Consider the following 20,880-nt stretch of genomic DNA (forward strand, 5'->3'; position numbering starts at 1 on the left):
CCGCAGAGCCAATAGGCAGTGGATTCTACGCCTCGTGGCCAATAGTAAATATCCAGTACTTCTTGCTGGAACTTTTTTTATTGAAGCCAGAACCTCGAGCCATCGAGGCATGCACCTTACCTTAAATCATGCTCCTTACGAGCCCAAACATCGGGAATACCGTGAAGCCCACCCTCGCCGGTTTCTGGATCATTTTTAGCGTCTGTTTCGGATGTGTATACGGCCAGGAGGGTAAGAAAGACGCCCGTTTTGTTGACGCTTTAGATGAGATAAGGACCGATAAGGAGGCTTGATGTCAAATGTCTTGCTAGCTTACTGCTGTCCAGCTGCTATAACATATTAAGTACATGTTTTCTCACCGACACTAAGTTAAAAAGTATTTGCAAAAGACAAGCACCCGTGGATAACATTTAAAAACATGTTTGTTCTACTTACAATGGTCATTATCATACAATCTGGCTAACTATCAGTTATTTTCGTTGTTGATTAATCTTGCTGGTTTCTGTAAACTGGTGCACAATGTCAATTCGTGTTTCCCAAAGCCCAAGATTCAACTTCAAATATCTTGTTTTGCCCACAAACCCAAAGATTTATACATATGTTTACTAAGACTGTAACTAAGGATTATTTTCTCTATTCTTTTAATTAATTTCTTGATTTATCAATGAGTTTTATAGTCTATAAAGTGGTGAACAGTGTTGCCCAAAGGCCAAGAAGTCATTCCCAAATGTCCTGCTTTATACCACAAACCCAAAGATGTATGCATATATGCAAGGGTTGCTACCAGTGATTATTTTCATCAATCTGTCAATAATTTATAATCGATTCATTAGTTGCTCTATAACATGTCAGAAAATAGGGAACAATATTGTGAGTGTTTCCCAAAGCTCAAGACTACATTCTTAAATGTCTTGTTTTCTCAACAGTCCAAAAAATACACAAGCAAGGGCTTCAGCTAATGATAATAATGATAATTCTCACTGTCAGTTAATCATTGTCTTGATTAATCCATTAATTGTTTGTCCTATAAAAGATCAGATAATGGTGAAAAATGTCAATCAGTGTTTCCCAAAGCCCGAGATGACAAGTCTTGCTCTGTCCACAACCCAAAGACATACAGTATACTGACATAAAATAACCAGAAAATATTAACATTTAAGAAGTTGGAAGCAGTCAGTCATCACCCAGACCGATTAATCATTTTAAGAAAATGGTGAAAAATGTCAATCATTGTCAGCCAAAGCATAATAAAACAACCCCAAATGCCTTGTTTTGCCCTCATCTCCAAGATATTCAGTTTACTGTCATACAAGAGTAAAGAATGCAGAAAATAATCACATTGTGGATGCTTGAATCACTAAATTATGACTTTTTTTTCTTAATGAATTACTTGAGAGTTTGTGAGTTGCTTGTCTAAGACTGAAAGATTTTTTTTCTGCAGCTATTTCCTCTAAGAGCTTTTACAAAGCCTATTTTAATCAGTTCCCAGTGATCAGAGATAACACTCCGGTGAACAGTCCACATTTGAGCAATCTAAAATGTGTTAATGTGACAACATCTGTGCCTTCAAATTTAAATTACTTGACTGTAACCTTTTCAGAAATCATAGATTATAGATCATTAATTAATCCCGGATAATAAAATAATAGATTACATATACTCTAAAATAACAAGTAACTATTATCTTTATTGCAGATTTGATCTCATTCAGTCAGTTTATTGTTCAGTCTATAAAACATAAAATGTGGAAAATGTCAATTGTGTTTCCTAAAACCCAAGATAATTTCCAGTTTACTCACATATATGTACGTTATTCATAAAAAACAACTGAAGTTGATCATTGAAATAGTTGTTTTGATAGCTGACAACCAATCGCTTTATCATTGTAACTTTTGAATAACTGCGTAAGAAAGTAAGGCTGAAGTTTTGAATTCAACGTCATGCTTTTTGTAGACGAAATGTTTTACACTCGATGTTGTGTTTCTTTTTTCAGTCATATCTTCACTTCTAAATTGGAAAAAAAATGATGCCTGACATAACTGTCTTGTAGATCAGTTATTGAAAATCAGAATCAGAAGTTTACTTTTTGTATCAAGCGGAAAGTAAAGTTAAATCATGATGAGTTAATTTTCCTTACTTCACGTTGAACTTCGCAACTATTGCGTACGCACACATTGAAATGTTGAATGATATATTGTGTAGTCCTACTGCTAACTACTGCTTAATTTATTTCATATTAGACCCTATTAACGATACAGCATGTCGCCATATCCTAGACCTGTCATTAGAGTTTTCACATGTTTAAGGGTCAAGTTTACTCTTTCTGTATATTTCACAAGACACATATACTGCACTACATGTGTTTAGGCTCCTTGTACAAGTACAGTATTTCAAATTGAAGTAGGTGCAAAGGTCGACCATGTGATGTCATGGTAGCATTCTTTACATACCCTCTCCTTGTCCATGTTTACCCACAGATCCCAGCTATCAGCTTACCTTTCCCACAGGTTTTTTTCAAAAGCCCAGTATGAATCACGCTGACCATATGTACACACAGACAAACAGAATAACACGTTACTTCCCTGCAGACTATGACGCTAACAGTCAGCCGTACCACAAATCTTCTTTTGTTGTTTTTGTCTGTCTCTGGGGCTTTGGTTTCCTCACATCGGAAGATGATTAAGTCCAGAGTAAATTATTTAATCTGAATCACTTTTTTTGCTTGGGAAACTTCAAATCCAAGCTTTGGTGGGGCCAAAGTTTAAGAGGGGAAATGTTTCAGCCTGTGTGCTTTAATGCTGTGATTGACACACAAGACGGCATAAAGCAATGTAGTGACAGTTAGTACCGGTGAACATCCTGTCTGCTCGTGTGGACCTGTAAGGACCTGCAGCAAAGCCTCAAGTGGAAAAACAGTGTTGCTGGTGTGCTTCTGATCGACTGTCTGCTACCCTGCAACCCGGTTTCAATCCCTGTTTTCACCTTCTAAATTTTCTGAACTGGTCATAACAAGCTGAGCATATATCCGTTTCAGTCTGAGACTCAAAGCTTACCGGCCCGGAGACAGACTGTAGGTGAAAGAGTTCAGTGAGCAGGGGGACAATTACCGGCCACCCAGAACTTCCCCGGCTTTGCTGCCTCTGTGGCCTCCCACCGGAAGGTGACAGATCCATGCTCTGTTGCCCACGGTTACAGTATGTTGCTGTGGCATTTCCAGGGAATCCTTTGGGGACCTGAGGAGGGGCAATAACAGTCAACGTTTTACGGTATTAGGAGCTGAAGGGCTGTTAGGAAGTAAAGGAATGGCTGGTGTGATGCAGGATGTGTGACACAGGGTGAGTGGAGGGTTATCCTGTGGTTTTCCCTCAACACGTATCCAGAATCCTTATATGGAAGACAAGGACAGGGACTGATGTTTAGCAATCAGACTGACCCTTGTGCTTCCTTCAAGTTTTGACCATTCTGGGAACACATCACCACTTCACTTGACATTTTTGGGGTAGAAGCTGCCGCCCCCACACCACTAATCTCTGTGTAACCGCTGTGGGAATTGACTCATTTATTTTCTGTGACCCACGGGGATGTTCGACCATTTAAATATTTGTGTTTTCCCTTCAAGTGTTAGTCACAGCGGCTGCAGGTCAGAGGATGTAGTGAATCAACATTCAAAAAACACTTTTTTTTTAAAAATTCAGAACTTAAAAAAACCACAACGTTTTGATCCATTTTTTCGCTTCACCTTAAGAAAAACATCCCGGGTTTTACAGTTGAAATCACAGACTTTATATTTATTGATTGAGTGTCTTTTGCAACATATCTGAGGCCGCGGGTTGTAGTTTTTGGAGATGCTCTCACTGGAAGTTGTGTCATCTCACGGTTATGATCATTAGAGTATAAACATGCCCCGGTCTGCTGTGCATGTTTGGATTAGACTTGTGACTCATCTGTCTTGAAATAGTGTATCAACAAAGCCTTTAATATTCTGTGTATTTAATGAAGAGAATTGATGATAAAACTGTCTGCGGTTGAGTGGTTTTGGTTTTCCTAAAAGCGAGCTGTTAATTCCACTCTTCTCAAAGCTGTTTCCGAAGTGAAGCTGATAAGTTGTAACACATTTTGATATCTACCAGCTCCATAAGGAATAACCTTGTTAGCCAGCACCTGCATGATGAAGCTGAGGAATTTCAGGAAATTGTGTAACTGCGTAATTTTTTTCCTGGCATATATTGTGATTTGATTTACGATATTTTTTAAGTTGTGCCACTGATTAAAAACACGTGAGGGAGCATTACCACATGAGGAGGATGGCATAAAATTCTAAAACTGTTTGCACAGTGTAAACCCTGGATCAGACGTAATGCAAAAAGGTATGAGGTGTGGCGATTAAATAGTGAGGCTGAGGTTACGTCAGTTAAACAAAAGCATGCATGCCTGAACCACATAGTAAGCACTGATCAGTGGGCAAGAATAAACAGTCCTTCAGGATTTCAATCTGCTTGAACTGAATAAAATTGAATTGCATCATTTGTCTGATATCTTTAATAGCCAGGCCTCTTATGTTCCTGTTTTCAGGCTTTGTGATTTGTATCTGTAATCGCTAAACTGTCTTTGGAAACTTTTAATCAGTTAGCAAATAAACAGATGATAACAAGGCATAAATGCTCAGATTCAAGCTTGCCAAATGTGAATGATTCTTTAGTCAGCTATTTGAATTGCTGGTTAGACAAAACAGTCAATGGGAATGTTCCAACTTCACATCATTTATTAGTTAAGAAAATAGCCTACAAGATTAATTGTAATAAAATAATCATGAGTTGCAGCTCTGGTGTTTTTTGAAGGAATTTCTTAAGCAACCTGAATCTTCTCTAAATCTGTCCTAGCATTTAATGTTGACTTCACCACCTGCCTGTCCTTCTCACTGTACTTGTTTCATGTCAGGTAATGGCTGTGGACACACGTTGCTGGGAACCGAGTCGGGCACTTTATCCTCTCAGAACTACCCAGGCACCTACCCCAGCAACACCTGGTGCAAGTGGAGGCTTCGAGTGCCGGAGGGTCGGACGCTCCGACTGCTGTTTGGAGATTTCGACATCGAGACCAGTCCAGGCTGCAGCAATGGCTCTATGGTGATCACAGACAAAAACGGAGAGCACAGCCTGGGTTAGTTCACTTCAAATGCTTTTCAGAGTGATGGCTGATTACTTTTTACGTTTCACACTGTTACTGACGTTCTTCAAAAGCACGATTATTGAATACACACCGGGCATGCCATTCGAATGACACGCTGACAGAAGAGGCAAAGCCAGCTGCGCAACAGACAGACAGACAGACAGACAAGTGTACATTTTGCAACGAGCTGCATCAAGTCGTGTCTTGAGGGCATGAAAATTTGACAACACACCAAACCCAACGAGATTCAGGAGGTAAAAATATTCTGCTAGGCTGCCTGTTGCGTTTATTATCGGATTCCACAGAGCCTGGCTCATAATTTGATCGTGTTCTCTGTTCTATTCAGTGTAGCTGTCCTTACATGTAGATTTTCCATGTGACGCATTGCTATACAGTCAAGCATAAGCAGTGTGAGACTGACTTATATCATTCATGTACGTGATTAAGGACTGGCAATAAATGCATTCCTGAATCACAAAAGCAGCGCTCAGTGTGTGATGACAGATGTGTTCATGTTCACAGGTACGGTTTGCGGGAAGCTTGATGCGGCACAGAAGAACGTGATGCTTAAAAGTAATGAAGCGACAGTAATATTTAAGTCGGGCCCACATCGTTCTGGACGAGGGTTTCTACTTTCATACACCACAGACCAGAATCCAGGTACGCTGCTCTGATTTAAATCGTGCTGGTTTGCAACTGGGTCGGGCAGCTAGATTCAGTTTATTACCAACATCTGAGGTCGCATTAGCTATTACTATCGTGTTTACTACTGTTACTGGGCATGAAAAGCACATACCTTAGCTTTACAAATGCCAGGGTTGTAGTTGTGTTTGCTCTTTTACAAGTTTACACTGGTGTCATTTTAACGCCGGCCTCTCTGTGAATATTTATCCCCGCTTACGTGCGCTTGTGTGTTGATGTGTGCGCGAGCGTGTGAGTCACTGCTTATTGGCATTCATCCTCCATCGCCATCTTTGCTCTGGCATGTTTGCTCAGAAAACAGGAGTGAGACTTCTTCTCGGGGGCTGAATGGAGGGAGGCCTCAGGCTTCAGTCTGTCAATTGGGGTGGCTTGATTTCACACACACACACACACACACACACACACACACACACACACACACACACACACACACACACACACACACACACACACACACACACACACACACACACACACACACACACACACACACACCCCTCCTCATCAGCCTGTTAACCACTTCAAGCCCACCACCATATTGGATGTTTATGACTATAAGGTCTCTCTGCTGTTTCTGGTTTAGCTGTTCCTAAGTCGTTTTTTTTCTGCCAATACAACAGCAAATATGTAATCGAACATGTGTGCATACATTCATTTATGGCTTACACTCGAAATGTCAAGTTTCCTGATAGTTTAGATTCAATCACGGGAAGTTTAAGGTTCCCCTCATGTATGATTTTAACAGCCATGCAGACTTGTTTACTCTGAATACTACTCTATACTTAGAGATCGTCTCCTTTTCTGCGCATGAGGTAATCTGGGCTGTACAGTATGTATCATAGTTTCCTGTTTTCTACTGAGCTGTTTATGAAATCCGGCAGTGTCTGGACCGGAGCTAAGCCTGTGTTCAGACATACAAACCACTGTCTGTTAGCTGTAATCACACGAGGGCCACTCGCTGTACTCGTGAACTGTGACAGAGGGGCAGTAACAAAGGGCTTAGTCACATCAACAGCGATGACCGCTCATCCCCTAATATAGCACCCTTACAGCATGCTAGACTGTCTCACACAGAATCGGTGTTTGTTTGGGGGCCGTTATGCAAGCCTGAGACACAGGGTCCCACTCCATGCTGTTAAGAGTCCACATTTACACAAGTGCAGATTCATTCTTTCGAGTGCTAAGTCCAACATCTGTCTTTTTTTCCCCAGATCTCATTTCTTGTTTACAACGAGGATCTCATTTTAGCTCGCAGCATTTGAGGTGAGCAGTTTACCTCTACACCATCCCATAATAGAACTGGGGGAGAACTGCAAGTGTTTCTCACATGTTATTCTGCTGTTTCTCAGCGTGTACTGCCCTGCTGGGTGTAAGAATGTCACTGGGGACGTGTGGGGGAGCTCTGAGCAGGGTTACAGAGATGTAAGTGCCCCAAGTTTGATTTTAGGCGAGTTCTATTAGAATTGTTTGATCAAATTCATGTCTGAAAATGCTCCATATCCCCCGTCTGCCACAGACCTCAGTCCTGTGCAAGTCTGCAGTCCACGCCGGAGCTACATCTGATAGTTTGGGAGGTCGCGTCACTGTGAATCGTGGGAGAAGCCTTACGCTCTATGAATCCACCTTTGCCAATGGAATCCTCTCAAAAATGTGTGTGATAGATTACAGTAATGTCTGACAGTCACCAGTCGGCTCCACAATGATTTATTTCGAATGTGTACGAGCACTGACCTTTCAATGATCCTCTTTTGACAGGGGATCGTTATCGGAAAAGAAGCTGCTTTTCAGCCAAGGTATGAGCCCGACATGACATTTACAACTACATGTTACAACCTTTTCAGCGGCCATGCACAGTGTTATTGCAGGTTTTAGCCAAATTGCTTCAAGTAGCACATTATTTACATTCCTGCTGCAGTGTTTTCAATTTTAGAAACCTTCAAGACAGATTTAAGTATGTCTGCCTTTCAGCAGGGGACAAAAAAAAAATCCATGAGTATACAAACAATAGTTGGCCGGGAAATATACATGATTTGTAATCAGCTGTTTATTAAACACTCTGGGTTGCATAATGGATCTCTTCATGAGCGGATCCTTTCTCTCTAACCCTGAACAGAATGTAACAACATCCTGGCTGTTTCTGGTTTAAATGCCTCATCTTTCTGGGATAAAAACAGCGAAGAGCACAGAATGTTCTGGTCCTCCAGCAACATGGACACCAGCCATGAGTTCCTACTCTGGGCAGCAGGCAGCAGCGATCCAAATCCATGGGTGGAGATGGAGCTGAGCGATAGAAGCACTGTCACAGGTAAAAATGCAAATATGAATGTAGTATTTGCATGTAAAATATCTTTATGTACAACATTTGAATATACTTTAATGAACCCGTTTAACCCTTTGAACCCGCATCGGTTAGTAGAGACAACTCAAAAATATCTACTGTGCAATATCACACAGTTATAATGCCATGTATCACTAAATAGGAAAAATAAAAGTCCCTTTTCTTTGCCATTGATATGCCATTATTCTCATATTCTCTGTGCATCAACACTAGAACAATATTTCACGCTGCTGAAGGGATCTTCCAACAACTTGCTGTTTTTGAGCCATGCTGCATTATTACATACTTTACTAAGAATGTCCATTTTGCACTCCATATTTCTATCTCCAATTTGTTTCCATAATTGTCTCCTGTTTTCTGTGTTATCAATTTTTTTTTGTCACATGACTGTTGGTCACAGCTGAGCCAGTTGTTGCTCTAAGGACTGTAGAATTTTTTGTTTTCAGCACAATCTAGTGCCAGCTGTTAAAGTGGGACACAGAATAAAGTCATTAGGTTAAAATATCACAATTTTGAGCTCATGTTTGATTAATTTTCACAACCAAACTGTGTGTCAAACATAGGTAGTTCAAGGACTGTCAGAAAGTTGAAAGTCCAGCATTTCTTACTAAAAAGACACGACTTTTAAATCAAGTTTTGTGGTTTAGAATGTTTAAGCATAGATTTAACTTTGTTTTCTATTCTTTCTTACTGTAAACACGAAACGATGGATTTTTTACCACAATTCCAACAGAGCACATCATTTTCATGCCTGCGGTGTGTTGCTGTATCATTTGAAAACATTTTGATCTAAAAATATCACTTTTCTGTCTTTTTTTTTTTACAGGAATAATAACAACAGGATCAAATCAGTACTACATAGAATCCTACATTCTGTTTTTCAGCAAGGACAGAAAGAACTGGAAGCTTTACAAAGGTGCTCTGAGCAAAGAAAAAAAGGCAAGTGTTGCAGTGTACATTATCATTCAGTCGATGGTTATTGAAGCACCAGCTGCCTGAGCTCATACAGTAACTCGGGGAATCATTAGAGTTGTAGTTATGATTTTATAAAGGCCTCGGTGCTCTCTGTGTGTAAGTAACTTGGTCTTTATGGCTCCTAGGTGTTTCAGGCCTACACCGATGGCCACCTCAGGGTGCTCAACAGCTTGTTTCCTCCTGCGGTGGCCCGATTTGTTCGGCTACAGCCTCTGAGCTGGCATGGAAGAGCCTCAGCTCAGTTACAAGTTGTGGGCTGCCCCACTGCAAAGTTCACACCGAGGTCACGCCCACCCGCAGGTACACATTAGCTGTTTAGATTTCCAGTATTTCCAGAATAAACCTCATCTGGTGACACGATTTGATGAGCAGCTGAGGGTTTCTAAAGTGACATTTTTCGACAGAATCTCCATCCATCAAAGTTGGCGTGGATACACCGCGCCCGAGCTCCCCTCCCACCCCCACAGAAGGCCCGGTGATAATGGAAACAACACTAAGTATGTACTTGCATCGCTATAGAATTTCTCTGTGTGAAAATTTCCACCAGGCTATTTGAGGAAGGATGCTTGTCTCATCAGGAAAACCAGTGCCATACGTCCTTTAATCTCGCATTCAGCGTTGTGTACATTGCAATTAACCGCATTCCTTCCTCACACGTGTTCGACTAGTTACTTAGACAGACACTTGCACTCTTGCAGGCTCCAGTCAGCCAATGATCGTGGCCATAGGAGTGGTCCTGGGGCTGCTAATGTGCGGGAGTTGTTTGCTGGCTGGAGTCTGGTGGAAGCGAAGGTACTGTATATTAACACTGCTGAACTTTAACTGAAATAGATTTACAATGGCGTCGCACATAAAACGCTATTATTTTATTCATGCCAAGTCATTTTGGTGCACACGCAAGGTCACAACTAACTGTTATTATTTTTTCTGAGACACCTACTGGTTATTTATTATGAAGAATCAACAGTTTTGTCTGAATTGTCAAAAAAATTAGGATAAATGCTCATCTCAGCACAGTTCTCAGGCTGCAAGTCAAAGGTTAGAGCTGATTTCAAAGAAGGGAAGCTGAAGTTTGGCCTGGTCCTTCTGCTCAGCGCCGACCGAAATTAAACTTCGTTTCATAATCCCCACGTTCCACCGCTACGTTTATGTGCCCAAAGAATGGAAGAAGTGAAGCCAGCGAGCCGAACAGAAAAAAGTTTCGCAGCTTTTATCTGAAGCCGTTTCTTAAACACGAAGAGTGTTTGAAAGAGTAGAACGAGTTGGCCATTTTCCAACCGTCTTCACATCTCTGTAACCACAGCAACGGATTGAAGAAAAAAAACAACAACTTAAAAGCAGGAACATCGATAAAACCTAAAAATGGTACTAAGACTTTTTGTTTGTTTGTTCGTGGTTCGTTTTCACATCTTGGGGAGGTCCGGATTGGTACAGATCAGCAGACAGGGTTAGATGACGGATCAAATATATTTAGTTTTCTTCAACTATATATTGTTTTGCTCTAACAGAAGTTTAAAACGCAAACATTTTCCAATTACATGATACAAAAGAAAGAAAAAAAGCAGTTCCTTTTGTTTAAGGTGTTTTTTGTTTATGTGAAAATAGATAATTGCATTATTAAAATAGCCGCCTACTGTTTTTCCTTTCAATAAATTTACCAATTGCATGCTTTACAGCACCCATGTATAGCATGTAAAATACCTTAATAGTCGCTCTATTTCTTAAATCATTTTGGTTTTTCTGAGCAATATCTGGTACAAGATTTTTCTTTGGGACTAAAACCTTTATCTTAACCGTTTTCTCCATATAGGAAAAAAGATTCACAAATGAAGTACTCCTTACCCACAAGTAAGTCAAGCAGCCTTTAAATTTCCCTGCACTTTTCAAATCTTGTTAAAAAAGACTGACTGTATGTTTTTCTGTCATGTAGGTTCTCAAGGTTTCAAGGCAAAGAGTCTCCCCTGTCCACAATCTGAGCTCATCTCCTACCCTTTGGAGCGAAATATCCACGATGCTCTACCCAACCCTCCTCTTAACGGTAAGAATTATAGATATTTGAGGATTTGTTTCCATGTTTTAATCAGGACACTGTTGCAGCTTCTTATTTTTTCTGCAAGTACCATAATTTAGAGCTTCCTGGTCATCTCGAGTGTTTCCCTCCTCCATGTTTCCCGCTCTAGCAGTCTCTGGCTTCAGTGGTCAGTTTGAGCAGCTCCTGCCAGGCCTGACAGGCAAACAGCTCTCCCGGCAGGCCGTCCATTCTTCCCCCTGGCTCAGCCCATCACCCAGTCGCAGTATAAACATTCCTTTCTTTGGTCCACGGAGCCTCACTGAAAGAGACCCTTTAATTGGAGCTCGATAAAGGGCGCTCAGCCTGCTCCCCCCCCCTCTACCAGTCCCATCTCTGCCTCCCCCAGCAAGGGGGCCCTTCACTAAGAGGTCCAGTGATGAACAGGACAGAGGGTCAATGCTAAGACAATCAAAGCCCTCACTACAGCCCGTCTAATTAAAATAGCTCTGGCTCTGAGGTTCCCCGTGGGCTCTTGAGCAAGGCCTCCCACACCACAGCCTCTTCTGGGGGCAAGAAGTAGAGTCTGGTTGGATCTAAGCGCTGCACTGTCAGCCCCCGTCCCTGTGATTAGAGGAGACATTGTTGGTGGCCAGGCAGCTCACGCAGGGGCTCTACATTGGCCTGGTATGAGACTGCTATTTAGCAGAAACAAAGCATTTCCCAGAAACTGCTGTGTAAGATGCAAATAAGCAGTTGAGAGTGTTTCCCGTTATTGAAAGATGCTGCTGTGTGGGACAACTGCCAGTTTCATACACATTTAGTCATTACCTTTAGTAGAATATTAACAGGGATCCTCCAGTATGTTTTGAAGTTCTGAAAACGTCAGATTTTTCCTCTGCATATGAGCTCAATCTGTATGAGTCTTACAGATATAGAACGGAAACACAATAAACTACAGACATGCCTGTTCTCAAATATACTGCGGCAAAATAAATACAAGCTCAACCTGAGTTCTAGATTGATGAGAAGGTTTGAGCACCTCCGGGCAAAATATATGTTTTGTATTTGGAAAGTGAAAAGAATTATCTGCAACCCCAGACTCTTCATGTTTCTTTTTACTTCTTGAACTTAAAAAACAAAGTGAAGTTCAACCATTTGTCTCCGAACTCGATTCACTCGTTAGGCATTAACTGACCGGTTAGGACTTTGAAAGGTCAATTCATGATTTCTGCATGACCGATGGAGGCTCTGAAAGTGGACGGCAGACACACACGTGGTTCTCTTCATACTACAATAGGTACGAGACAGTCTGCTACAATCACATTGCTCCTCATATTGAACACAGGTTCCTGTGGATGTGTCTGAGAGGTTAACTGGGACTTTGCACGTTTTACAGGTAGTTCTAGACTGGCCTGAAGGACTGCATCAGTGCGATTATGCCATAGGTGTCTGGTGCACAGTGGGCTGACTGGAGGAATTAGTGGCACAGTCAATGGAAAGCATGTTGAAATCAAAACACCTTGTTAGGACCCAGCCTCAAGGGTCAGCCAGGTGTAACAAAAAATAAATAAAAATAGGTGTTATTGGTGAGAGTAAAAGCAATTTATTGCTTAGTGGTGAAATTAACTAAGCAAGATGACAAAAAAAACAGGGCTGGTGGATGATGCTGTAGAAAACAGGTTAACGGAGTTACAAGAGCTAGCTAAGCAGAAACAAAACAACTCCTTAGCCAAACTCAGACAATAGCAACACCCACAACTGAGATAAGAAGCTAAAACAAGTGCCTCAAAAAACACGAGTAACTCCTACACCAGGTTAAACAGCTGCTAGCTGAAGCTACAGTCTTCACTTCCACACTAAGTTAGCAGCTGCCAACAGAAGCTACAAGTTACACATACACAAGTAACCGCTCCTCTGGGTTGACAGCTGCCTCTCAAAACCGCAATTCACACAGACCAGTAACTTCTTCACTAAGCTGACAGCAGCTAGCCAAAGTTACAATTTATATACACAAATAAAACAGCTCAAACTGCTCACCTTAAATCCCCACCACCCTGACTGAGCGCTTGGTTGAGGATTTATACTCTCCGGTGTGATAATGGTTGCATTTGGTTAGATGAAGGTGGAGGGAACAGGGTGGAAGCCCAGTCAGACATGATTGGAGGTGGGGAGAACAGAGGCTGGATTTCAGGTCTTCAGCTCCAAACCAGCCACAGCTGGGTCTACACAGGCATCTCCTCACACAGTGACTTCAAAGGTCCACTACAGAAGCGAGATGGTACACTATCACCAGTGATCGTAACACACCTCCACAGTCCAACAGCGACTACCTCCGTTGCAGCTTTTTGAAAGAATTATAACAGTGTGGCTGATGAGAATCTTTTGTTCGACTTCACCTCAAAACAGAAAATTGATTGAAGCCCCATTTGTTTCCTGGCAAATCTAGAATCTCTGCACTTGTTTAGGTGATCACAAATTTTCACAGAGGGCTCATGCAGACCTTCACAGACTTGGGATGACAAAACGTGGATTTACTAAAGGAACTCGTTAAAACTAAGCTCTCTTTTGCAGGAATGCCTTGTATTTGAACAGGTTTTAGTGTAGACTTTAGGCCCCTACAGTGTTCCAGTGTTTGCTGCATGTCAAATGAAAAGAATTACAATCTGATATTGGCGTCGATTAATGTTTCCCTTTTTTCTACTTTCCAGATTATGCCGAACCTGCTCTTTCAGCTATTGGACAGAAGGTTGGGTCAACATTTAGACCTTCGTCAGATGAGGGCTACACCACCCCCTTCACCTGCAGCCATTACGACACTCCTGGAAACCTTCCAGAGTATGCAGAGCCACTTCCTCCAGAGCCCGAGTACGCCACCCCGTTTGGTGATCAGCCTTCAGAGTCCAGCCTCACAACTCTGTCAGGGATCTCTCACACTAACACACATGGACCTTCAACTGGTGCCAGAACGACACCAAGCCACAGTCAGTATGACTGCCCTTCACACAGGATGCTGTTCAATGGCTACTGCACTCCTGCTCTTCATGCCAGTGGCCCGCGACCAGTCAGTGCAATCTATGCAGAGCCAAAGTCATCTGACTCTTTACTACAGAAGCACACATATGAAGAGCCTTTGTGAACACAGCGAGCTCAGACTTGTAGGAAAAAAAGGCTGTGTGACAGAACCAGAGGAAGCATTTGGAGTGCTCTCAAGTGGACACTAATCCGGACAGTGCTGTGCAGAGTACATTAATGTTTCCAGCAAGTGATGCACACAAAGTTAAGGAGTCACTTTGGACCCACGTGAGGGTGCCCTGCTCAGAGAGCCATATGGACACAAATATTTCCTTCCAGGAAGTATGTCACAGTACAGATTTATTTTCTGGTGATGCACAAAGAAAACAGGTTCTGTGGTGTCTCACAGATACTGTTTATTCATGAAATGTTTAATCACGAGCTGCACTTTCTGAAAACACATACAGAAATGTATGCTTCAGTCTATTTAACAGGTTAATGCAAGGAAGTGGATGGAGTATGTTACTTGTCCTCACAAAACATTGTATTCACAATGTATGATTTGAACACTTTTGTAAAGAAAACAACAAAAAACTAAGAAGCACTATAAAAGGTACACTGTAACAAAGAGTGCTGTTATGATTACATTTAACCACTAGGTGGCTCTCATGAGCTTCAGACTTCTAACAGTTAAGGATTGTGTAATGAATTGACTGCTGGTTCTAAATGTTCAGGTAATAATCACCAAATTTATAACACACATAGTAAAAATACAAACATGTTGAGGAAAAAAGAAATAGAGGAAAAGGACTGCAGTATATTTAAGAGGCACAACAGGCAAGGTGTCGTTGTGATTAAGATGGACTGTCCTCATGGATGTACAACGCCGTGATTCAACAAGTGTCCTTGAACAAGAAACATAATATACAAACCCCAGAGAAAGAGTTTCATTTTGACAGGTTCCAGTACTTGTTAGGCCTTTGACACTGTACAGCAACTTTCCCTCCAGGTGAGAAACACTCAGAAACTTGAGTGAGGATAACCAGCTTTACATAGGATTCTACACTATGCAAATCCCACTGGATAATTTGATTTCTGTATGGGAAATATAGATTTAAAATTGATTAAATTACTAAATAAGCTTACATAGCATTGCTGTTCACACACTGAAAAAACAGCAGATTTGTATTTAAGTTAGAAAACTGTGTTTTTTTTACTACAAGGCATTTTGTATAATAAGGGTAAGTCCTTGATTCTATAAGAAAATGTTACTTTAAAAAGCCTCTAAAAATTCATGAAAATCCTCTGTGGTGTCACAATGCAACAAGAGGAATGCCTCTTCCACTGCTGAATAAGGCACAATAAAACAGATATATTAACAGAAATACCAGTTGGTTTGGCGTGTAATTGGAACAAGTGGTTTGAGGTCATTGTCAGACAAAGCTTGTACGCGTAGCAGTAACAAATTGCACAAACAGGAAACCACAGATCAAAAAACCCGTCACACTGGTCAATCGTGTTGTCACAACAGGCAGGTTTGTGTTTCTGTTTGACAACTGTGCAAATTCTATCTTTGAAACCTATATAGGTGTTGAGAAACCTCATTTGAGGCTATATTGTAGCTCAAAAAGAAGTTTGGTGATGACTAGTGCTTAGCTAATGAATATATTCCACATATATGGTATAATCTACATGTATTGGCTGCAGTCTGGATGTTCAGCTCTACCAGTGACATTATTCACCTTCATTCACTGTGATCCCGGACTCTCTCATTTGTGCTGAACTCTTTCCTCTGCTCCTCTGCTCCTCCTCCTCTTCCTCCTCCTCTTCTCTCCCCTCGTGGGAGTAGTGAACCAGAGTCTGGTGTCTGTTCCTGGACGGGGCGTCTTTAAAACGCAGCCCACAGTCTTCACAAGCGTACAGCAGCCCGTCTCTGTTCCCGGCTGCTCCCTCAGACTGAGATTTCCGCTCAAACAAGGTAGAGCCGGGATGAGTGGCAATCAACTCTGAAGAATCTTCAGAGTGTGGAGCTGCGTTTGAGTCGTCGTCAGGACTGTTGGGAGAGTTTAACCCGATTGTGGTGGGAGGTAAAGTCCTGGGGCGCCCAGGCGGACAACCCCGACCTGCGGGTCCTCGATACACACCTCCAGCTGCTCCCTCCCCGCCGTGTTCAGGAGCTAGCCCGTGAACTGTGCGGTAGTGGAAGCGAATCCCGGAGCGGTTGGAAAAGCCTTTCCCACAGATGCTGCAGACAAAGGGCCTCTCTCCTGTGTGGATTCTGGTGTGGATCTTTAGAGCGCCTGACTGGGTGAAACACTTCCCACACTGGTTACAGCGATAGGGTTTCTCTCCTGTGTGGGTCCTCTGGTGGGCCCGGACTCCGGCCAGATGGGGAAACCCTCTACCGCAGAAGCCACAGGAGTACGGCCTTTCGCCCGTGTGAATCCGCCGGTGGATCTTCAGAGCTCCTGACTGGCTGAAGCTCTTCCCACAGTCGGAGCAGGTGTAGGGCCGGGCGCCGGTGTGCACGTTGAGGTGTATGCGGAGGTTGCTGTGAGAGTTAAAAGCCCTGCCGCACTCGGTGCAGAGGAAGCCGGAGGGCTTGTGTGCGTGCTCGGAGCGCTGGTGCTGCAGCAGCTGAGACGGTCTGGAAAAAGAGGCGGAGCAGTGCATGCAGGGATGCAGCGACTGCAGCGTGGCGACCGTCCTGCCTCTCTCCTCGGGCTGCTGGGTTTGTCTGTGCTGGTGGTGGCAGACCTGGCTGCAGGTGGGAAAGGAGCACTGGCAGGACAAGCAGGGAAAAGGAGCAGAGAGCTGTGAGGAGTGGGCGAGCTGAGGACACGGCAAACACGACGTTAGCGGGCAGTGGTGGTGGTGGAAATGATGATGGGCGTGGGTGTGAGAAAACGGGGAGTCGGATCCTTCCTGGTGGCTCAGCAGCTGGCTGCAGGTCTGCAGGCCGCGGTGGCAGCACAAGCAAGGAAACATGGAGAAGTGGGACACGGAGCCTGAAGACGCTCTGGAGGCGGGAGCGTCAGAGTTCTGATCTCGGCTCTGAGTCCTTCTGTCTGCGTCATCGCTCTGTGGTCGATTGGGCGGCCTGGTTTCCAGCTGGGACGCGGCGCTGCTGCTGCTTGGTACGGTGGTGTCGGGTAAACACATACCGAGGCTCACCGGAGCAGTGCTGCTGAGATCTTTAGGGTGGCAGACTGCCTCAGAGTGCGCCGGCGTAGACAAAGATTGTCTGGGTGTTAAAGTCTCAAAAGGAGGAGGGGAGCCGAAGTAAGGGCAGCCGGGGCAGGTGCAGGCATGATGCACATCTCGACCTGAATAAAAAGATGGCAACAGTAAAATATTTTTGCACAAAAATGGTGCAAATAATCCATTTATTGGCCTGGAAGTCCGAGGCTTTAGCCCTGAATGTGCCATGAATAACTATGGATCTTAATTTTTTTTGTTTTTTTTACAAAATAAAGATTTTTAAAAAAAAAAATAGGCCTAAATATATTCATCAGTGACTCTAATCTTGTGTTAAAACCCTAAAAATTTCTGATAGTTGATCAAAACTTTTGGGATTTTATTTTACTTTTCATAAAAGTCCAATCTCTTTACTAAGTTTTTCTCTTGTGTTTTACAGCTGGATATCAGCAGCATTGACATCATAGTGGATACACCTGTTTTCCATTTAGAAAATGACCTTTTCTAATCATGAAACAACATTTTAGTGTTTCATTGCAAGCTGGTGTAGCTAGACCAGATAACACTCGGCTTAAACCACATTTCCTTTTGACCACACAGTCAGCTGATTATTATTATAATTATTATGGAGGAGTTTCTACAAAGCAGTGGAAAATATTATTTATTTCTATATAAGAAACCATTTTTTGTTGTAGGTTATTTACAAGTTTGTAGATAAGCCAGTTGCATTGTTAAAACCTGAACCTCTCGGCTATATTCCTGGATCTAAAAAAATTTTTCCCCTTCAGAACAGCTCAGCACAAAGACTCTAAAAGTAGCAGAGGATTGCTTTTATATTACTGTGCTCATACATAAATACAGAACTGCTATGATAATAAAGCTTTATGAAAGAAGAAAGCAGAGGATAAATGCACCTACTTTAAAAGAAAAAACCCAGAAGATTATATTTTATATAGTTTCAGTGAAGTAAATTGAAGAGTTCTGTCATCACATCCAGGCGCAGAATTGCTCTGGTTAATATTATTTCCTAGGAGTATTTGTTCTAGGACTTTGAGTGAACTTTCTCCCCTCAGCAGCATCTACATCTACTCTCCTGGACTTTTTAAAGGATCAGTGACCCAAACTGCTGTTAAACTAAATTTATGAAAACAAGTGTTTCCAAGGTACACCTATAAATATTGATAGAAATTTGTGTAAATCACTACAACAAGACTATTTCCAAGCCACACAGAGAACCACTGATCTGTCTCACCTGCATTCTCTGCGATATTAATGTGGAAGACAGTGGGATGGCTTTACTCTGCATAGAGAACAGAGTCTTACATCTTATACTGAAGAAAAATCTAAAAGCAGCGGTGACATTTTTCTAAATTCTATCCAATATTTTCAACATGTGTAATGTCGTTACACAACAGAATGAACATTAGGAAACAACCAAGTATACACTAGAGTGTCATTCAATCTCAAATCATCTCATTTTTAGAGCAATTTCTGCTCGATTATCTCCGATTTGCCTGAAATCTTTATAGCATAAAATGTGGATGTTTAACTTTCCGAGATGTAAATAACGCACGCACTGAAATTTAAGGCCGTTTGAATGACAATATCACAGGAAGTATTGAAAATAAAAACAAATAATTTAATTTAAAAAAAATCATCATGCCAATCAAAGAGTAAATCAAATCAGATTATGAATGATGGGGGGGGGGACTGAAGTTTTCATGCAAAGTCCCATCTTTGAGCACATACTAGCAAAACAATTAGTCAACTAGTCATATTTTCTGAACAACATGTAGCTGCATGTCACAGAAATAAGAAATCAAAACAGAAAAAAATTCTAATTGTCCGATATCGCAGATTCGAAATCAGCGACATGATGAGAAAAACAGGCTTTTATCCTCTTTTATCCAAACAGCCTCAAATGTGCAGAAAATTGGTTGAAAAGCAATTTAACTTGGACAGTTTGTTGACTGATCTAAAATTTCACATATTCCATTATAAATATCTATAGTTTATGTAAAAAAAACAACAACTCTCAAGCAGAAGGTGATTGAAAAATTGATGATCTGAGAAGAAACAACCCACAAATAAAGGAAAAGTAATATTGCTTCTTACCTCAGTGTCACAGCCAGCATTACTAATTAGCTTAGTATTCTCGTCTTGTATTGGTTGATTATATTTTCAGTCAAGTACCATACTTATATCTTATTGATTTTCTACTAGGTGCTGCGTTTCTTGTTATTTTGTCTTTCTGAGCAATACTTTGGGATTAATAAAGCTGAGTCTCATCTTAAAAACATTTTTTATTTGTGTTACCTATTACACTTATTGAAGTCATGTAATTCCTGAACATCAATAAAAATATATATTTTTAACTTTTCCCTCAAGTCACCTATGTGGACACTGCAAGTTGCTCTAAACTAACCTGAAAAAGGTGCATTTATCAGGTAAAATCTAAACATTTCTGAGCATCTGCTGATCTCTCACCTTCTCTCCGGTCTCTGGACTCTCCTTTCCTCTGTGAAGGCCCAGGCTGGATCTGTCTCCTGGGTTCTGTCTTGTCCTGGGCCGGTCGAAGTGGCTGAAGAGGTTCCAGAGGAGCAGCTTTGAAGCCCAGAGAACCAGCAGCTGCAGCCGCCACACCCCACGCAGTTGCGTTCAGCACATCTGGCTGGTTCTTGGAGGAGTTTCCAGATGTGATAAGGTCACCGATGAACTGGTGCATATCCATCCAGGAGCACTGAGCGGGCTGAGGGAGGCACAGAGAGGCTGTAGGTCAACACACTGAAGAGCTAGTTACCAAAACTCTCCTCAGAATCAACACACACAACCTTACAGTTCAGGTAAATCAGAAAACACCAGGCTCGTTTACTCACAACGTCGCTACACTTGTCTTTGTCCATGAGCTCAAACTACCGACGACTCAGCGGCACAACGAGGACTTTAATATCTCAGTTTTAATCACAAAACAATCAGAGAAACACGTTAAATGAAATAAATAAATAAATGCACACGTTTGTTACATCACTACACCTCGGTTCCATGTAGCCCAGTTACAATTTCCGGTCACCTGACTTTGTTTTTCCGGGTTTCTGGTCATGTGACATGAATTGTAGTTCTCCTTTCACCCGCTGTTTTCACTTCAACTGCAGACGACCTTTCAAGTTCAGTTGGAGTTCTTTTTTAAAAAGCATCGCATCATGATTTAAAATCAAGTAATTTGCACCTGTTCGTCAAATAATTACATTTATACATTTTTATAATATTTATAGTGGATTTTTATTTGATAACTAGGTTCACTATGGCTGGAATTAGCATAAATAGGTGACAAAGGATGGGAAGACATTTTCTTTGACGTAATACTGACGATTTTTTAAATTAGTATTATTTGATGTGATTTTTTTTTTTAACTAAAATGCCATATTTGAAATCACTGACGCTGATCATCACCAAAAACCTGAACTGGTTTTAGCAG

At 41.8% G+C, this 20,880-nt stretch overlaps 2 protein-coding genes across 2 annotated transcripts; one reads left to right on the plus strand and one right to left on the minus strand.

Moving 5' to 3' along the window:
• Window positions 1-4: 4 nt before the first annotated feature.
• On the plus strand, window positions 5-15,592 carry si:dkey-34d22.1 (discoidin, CUB and LCCL domain-containing protein 1). The gene is made up of 15 exons (XM_022207418.2): window positions 5-231; window positions 4,939-5,160; window positions 5,692-5,829; window positions 7,083-7,134; window positions 7,221-7,293; window positions 7,388-7,521; window positions 7,627-7,664; window positions 7,985-8,176; window positions 9,036-9,148; window positions 9,310-9,484; window positions 9,589-9,681; window positions 9,883-9,976; window positions 10,995-11,032; window positions 11,115-11,222; window positions 13,904-15,592. The coding sequence occupies exons 1-15, from the start codon at window positions 129-131 to the stop codon at window positions 14,329-14,331; spliced, it is 2,001 nt and encodes a 666-aa protein (XP_022063110.2). The 5' UTR covers window positions 5-128; the 3' UTR covers window positions 14,332-15,592.
• Window positions 14,551-20,477, minus strand: si:ch211-79k12.2 (uncharacterized protein LOC568844 homolog). The gene is made up of 3 exons (XM_022207419.2): window positions 20,282-20,477; window positions 19,893-20,154; window positions 14,551-17,533 (listed from the first exon to the last, which is right to left on the minus strand). Exons 1-3 carry the CDS (start codon window positions 20,306-20,308, stop codon window positions 15,942-15,944), a joined length of 1,881 nt encoding a protein of 626 aa, XP_022063111.1. The 5' UTR covers window positions 20,309-20,477; the 3' UTR covers window positions 14,551-15,941.
• Between the last annotated feature and the right edge of the window lie 403 nt (window positions 20,478-20,880).

This window comes from Acanthochromis polyacanthus, chromosome 12 (assembly GCF_021347895.1).
Source record: "Acanthochromis polyacanthus isolate Apoly-LR-REF ecotype Palm Island chromosome 12, KAUST_Apoly_ChrSc, whole genome shotgun sequence".
Taxonomy (NCBI): Eukaryota; Metazoa; Chordata; class Actinopteri; family Pomacentridae; genus Acanthochromis; species Acanthochromis polyacanthus.

Bases quoted from the DNA above. Each gene is read 5' to 3' on its own strand.
- si:ch211-79k12.2 (XM_022207419.2), bottom strand. From the start codon at position 20,308: ATGGACAAAGACAAGTGTAGCGACGTT. The intron at 20,155-20,281 runs GTGAGTAAACGA...TGCCTCCCTCAG, and splicing joins AAGACAAGTGTAGCGACGTT to CCCGCTCAGTGCTCCTGGAT. The intron at 17,534-19,892 runs GTGAGAGATCAG...CTTTTTATTCAG, and splicing joins GTCCAGAGACCGGAGAGAAG to GTCGAGATGTGCATCATGCC.
- si:dkey-34d22.1 (XM_022207418.2), top strand. From the start codon at position 129: ATGCTCCTTACGAGCCCAAACATCGGGAATACCGTGAAGCCCACCCTC. The intron at 5,830-7,082 runs GTACGCTGCTCT...TTTTTTCCCCAG, and splicing joins CACCACAGACCAGAATCCAG to ATCTCATTTCTTGTTTACAA. The intron at 11,223-13,903 runs GTAAGAATTATA...TCTACTTTCCAG, and splicing joins ACCCAACCCTCCTCTTAACG to ATTATGCCGAACCTGCTCTT.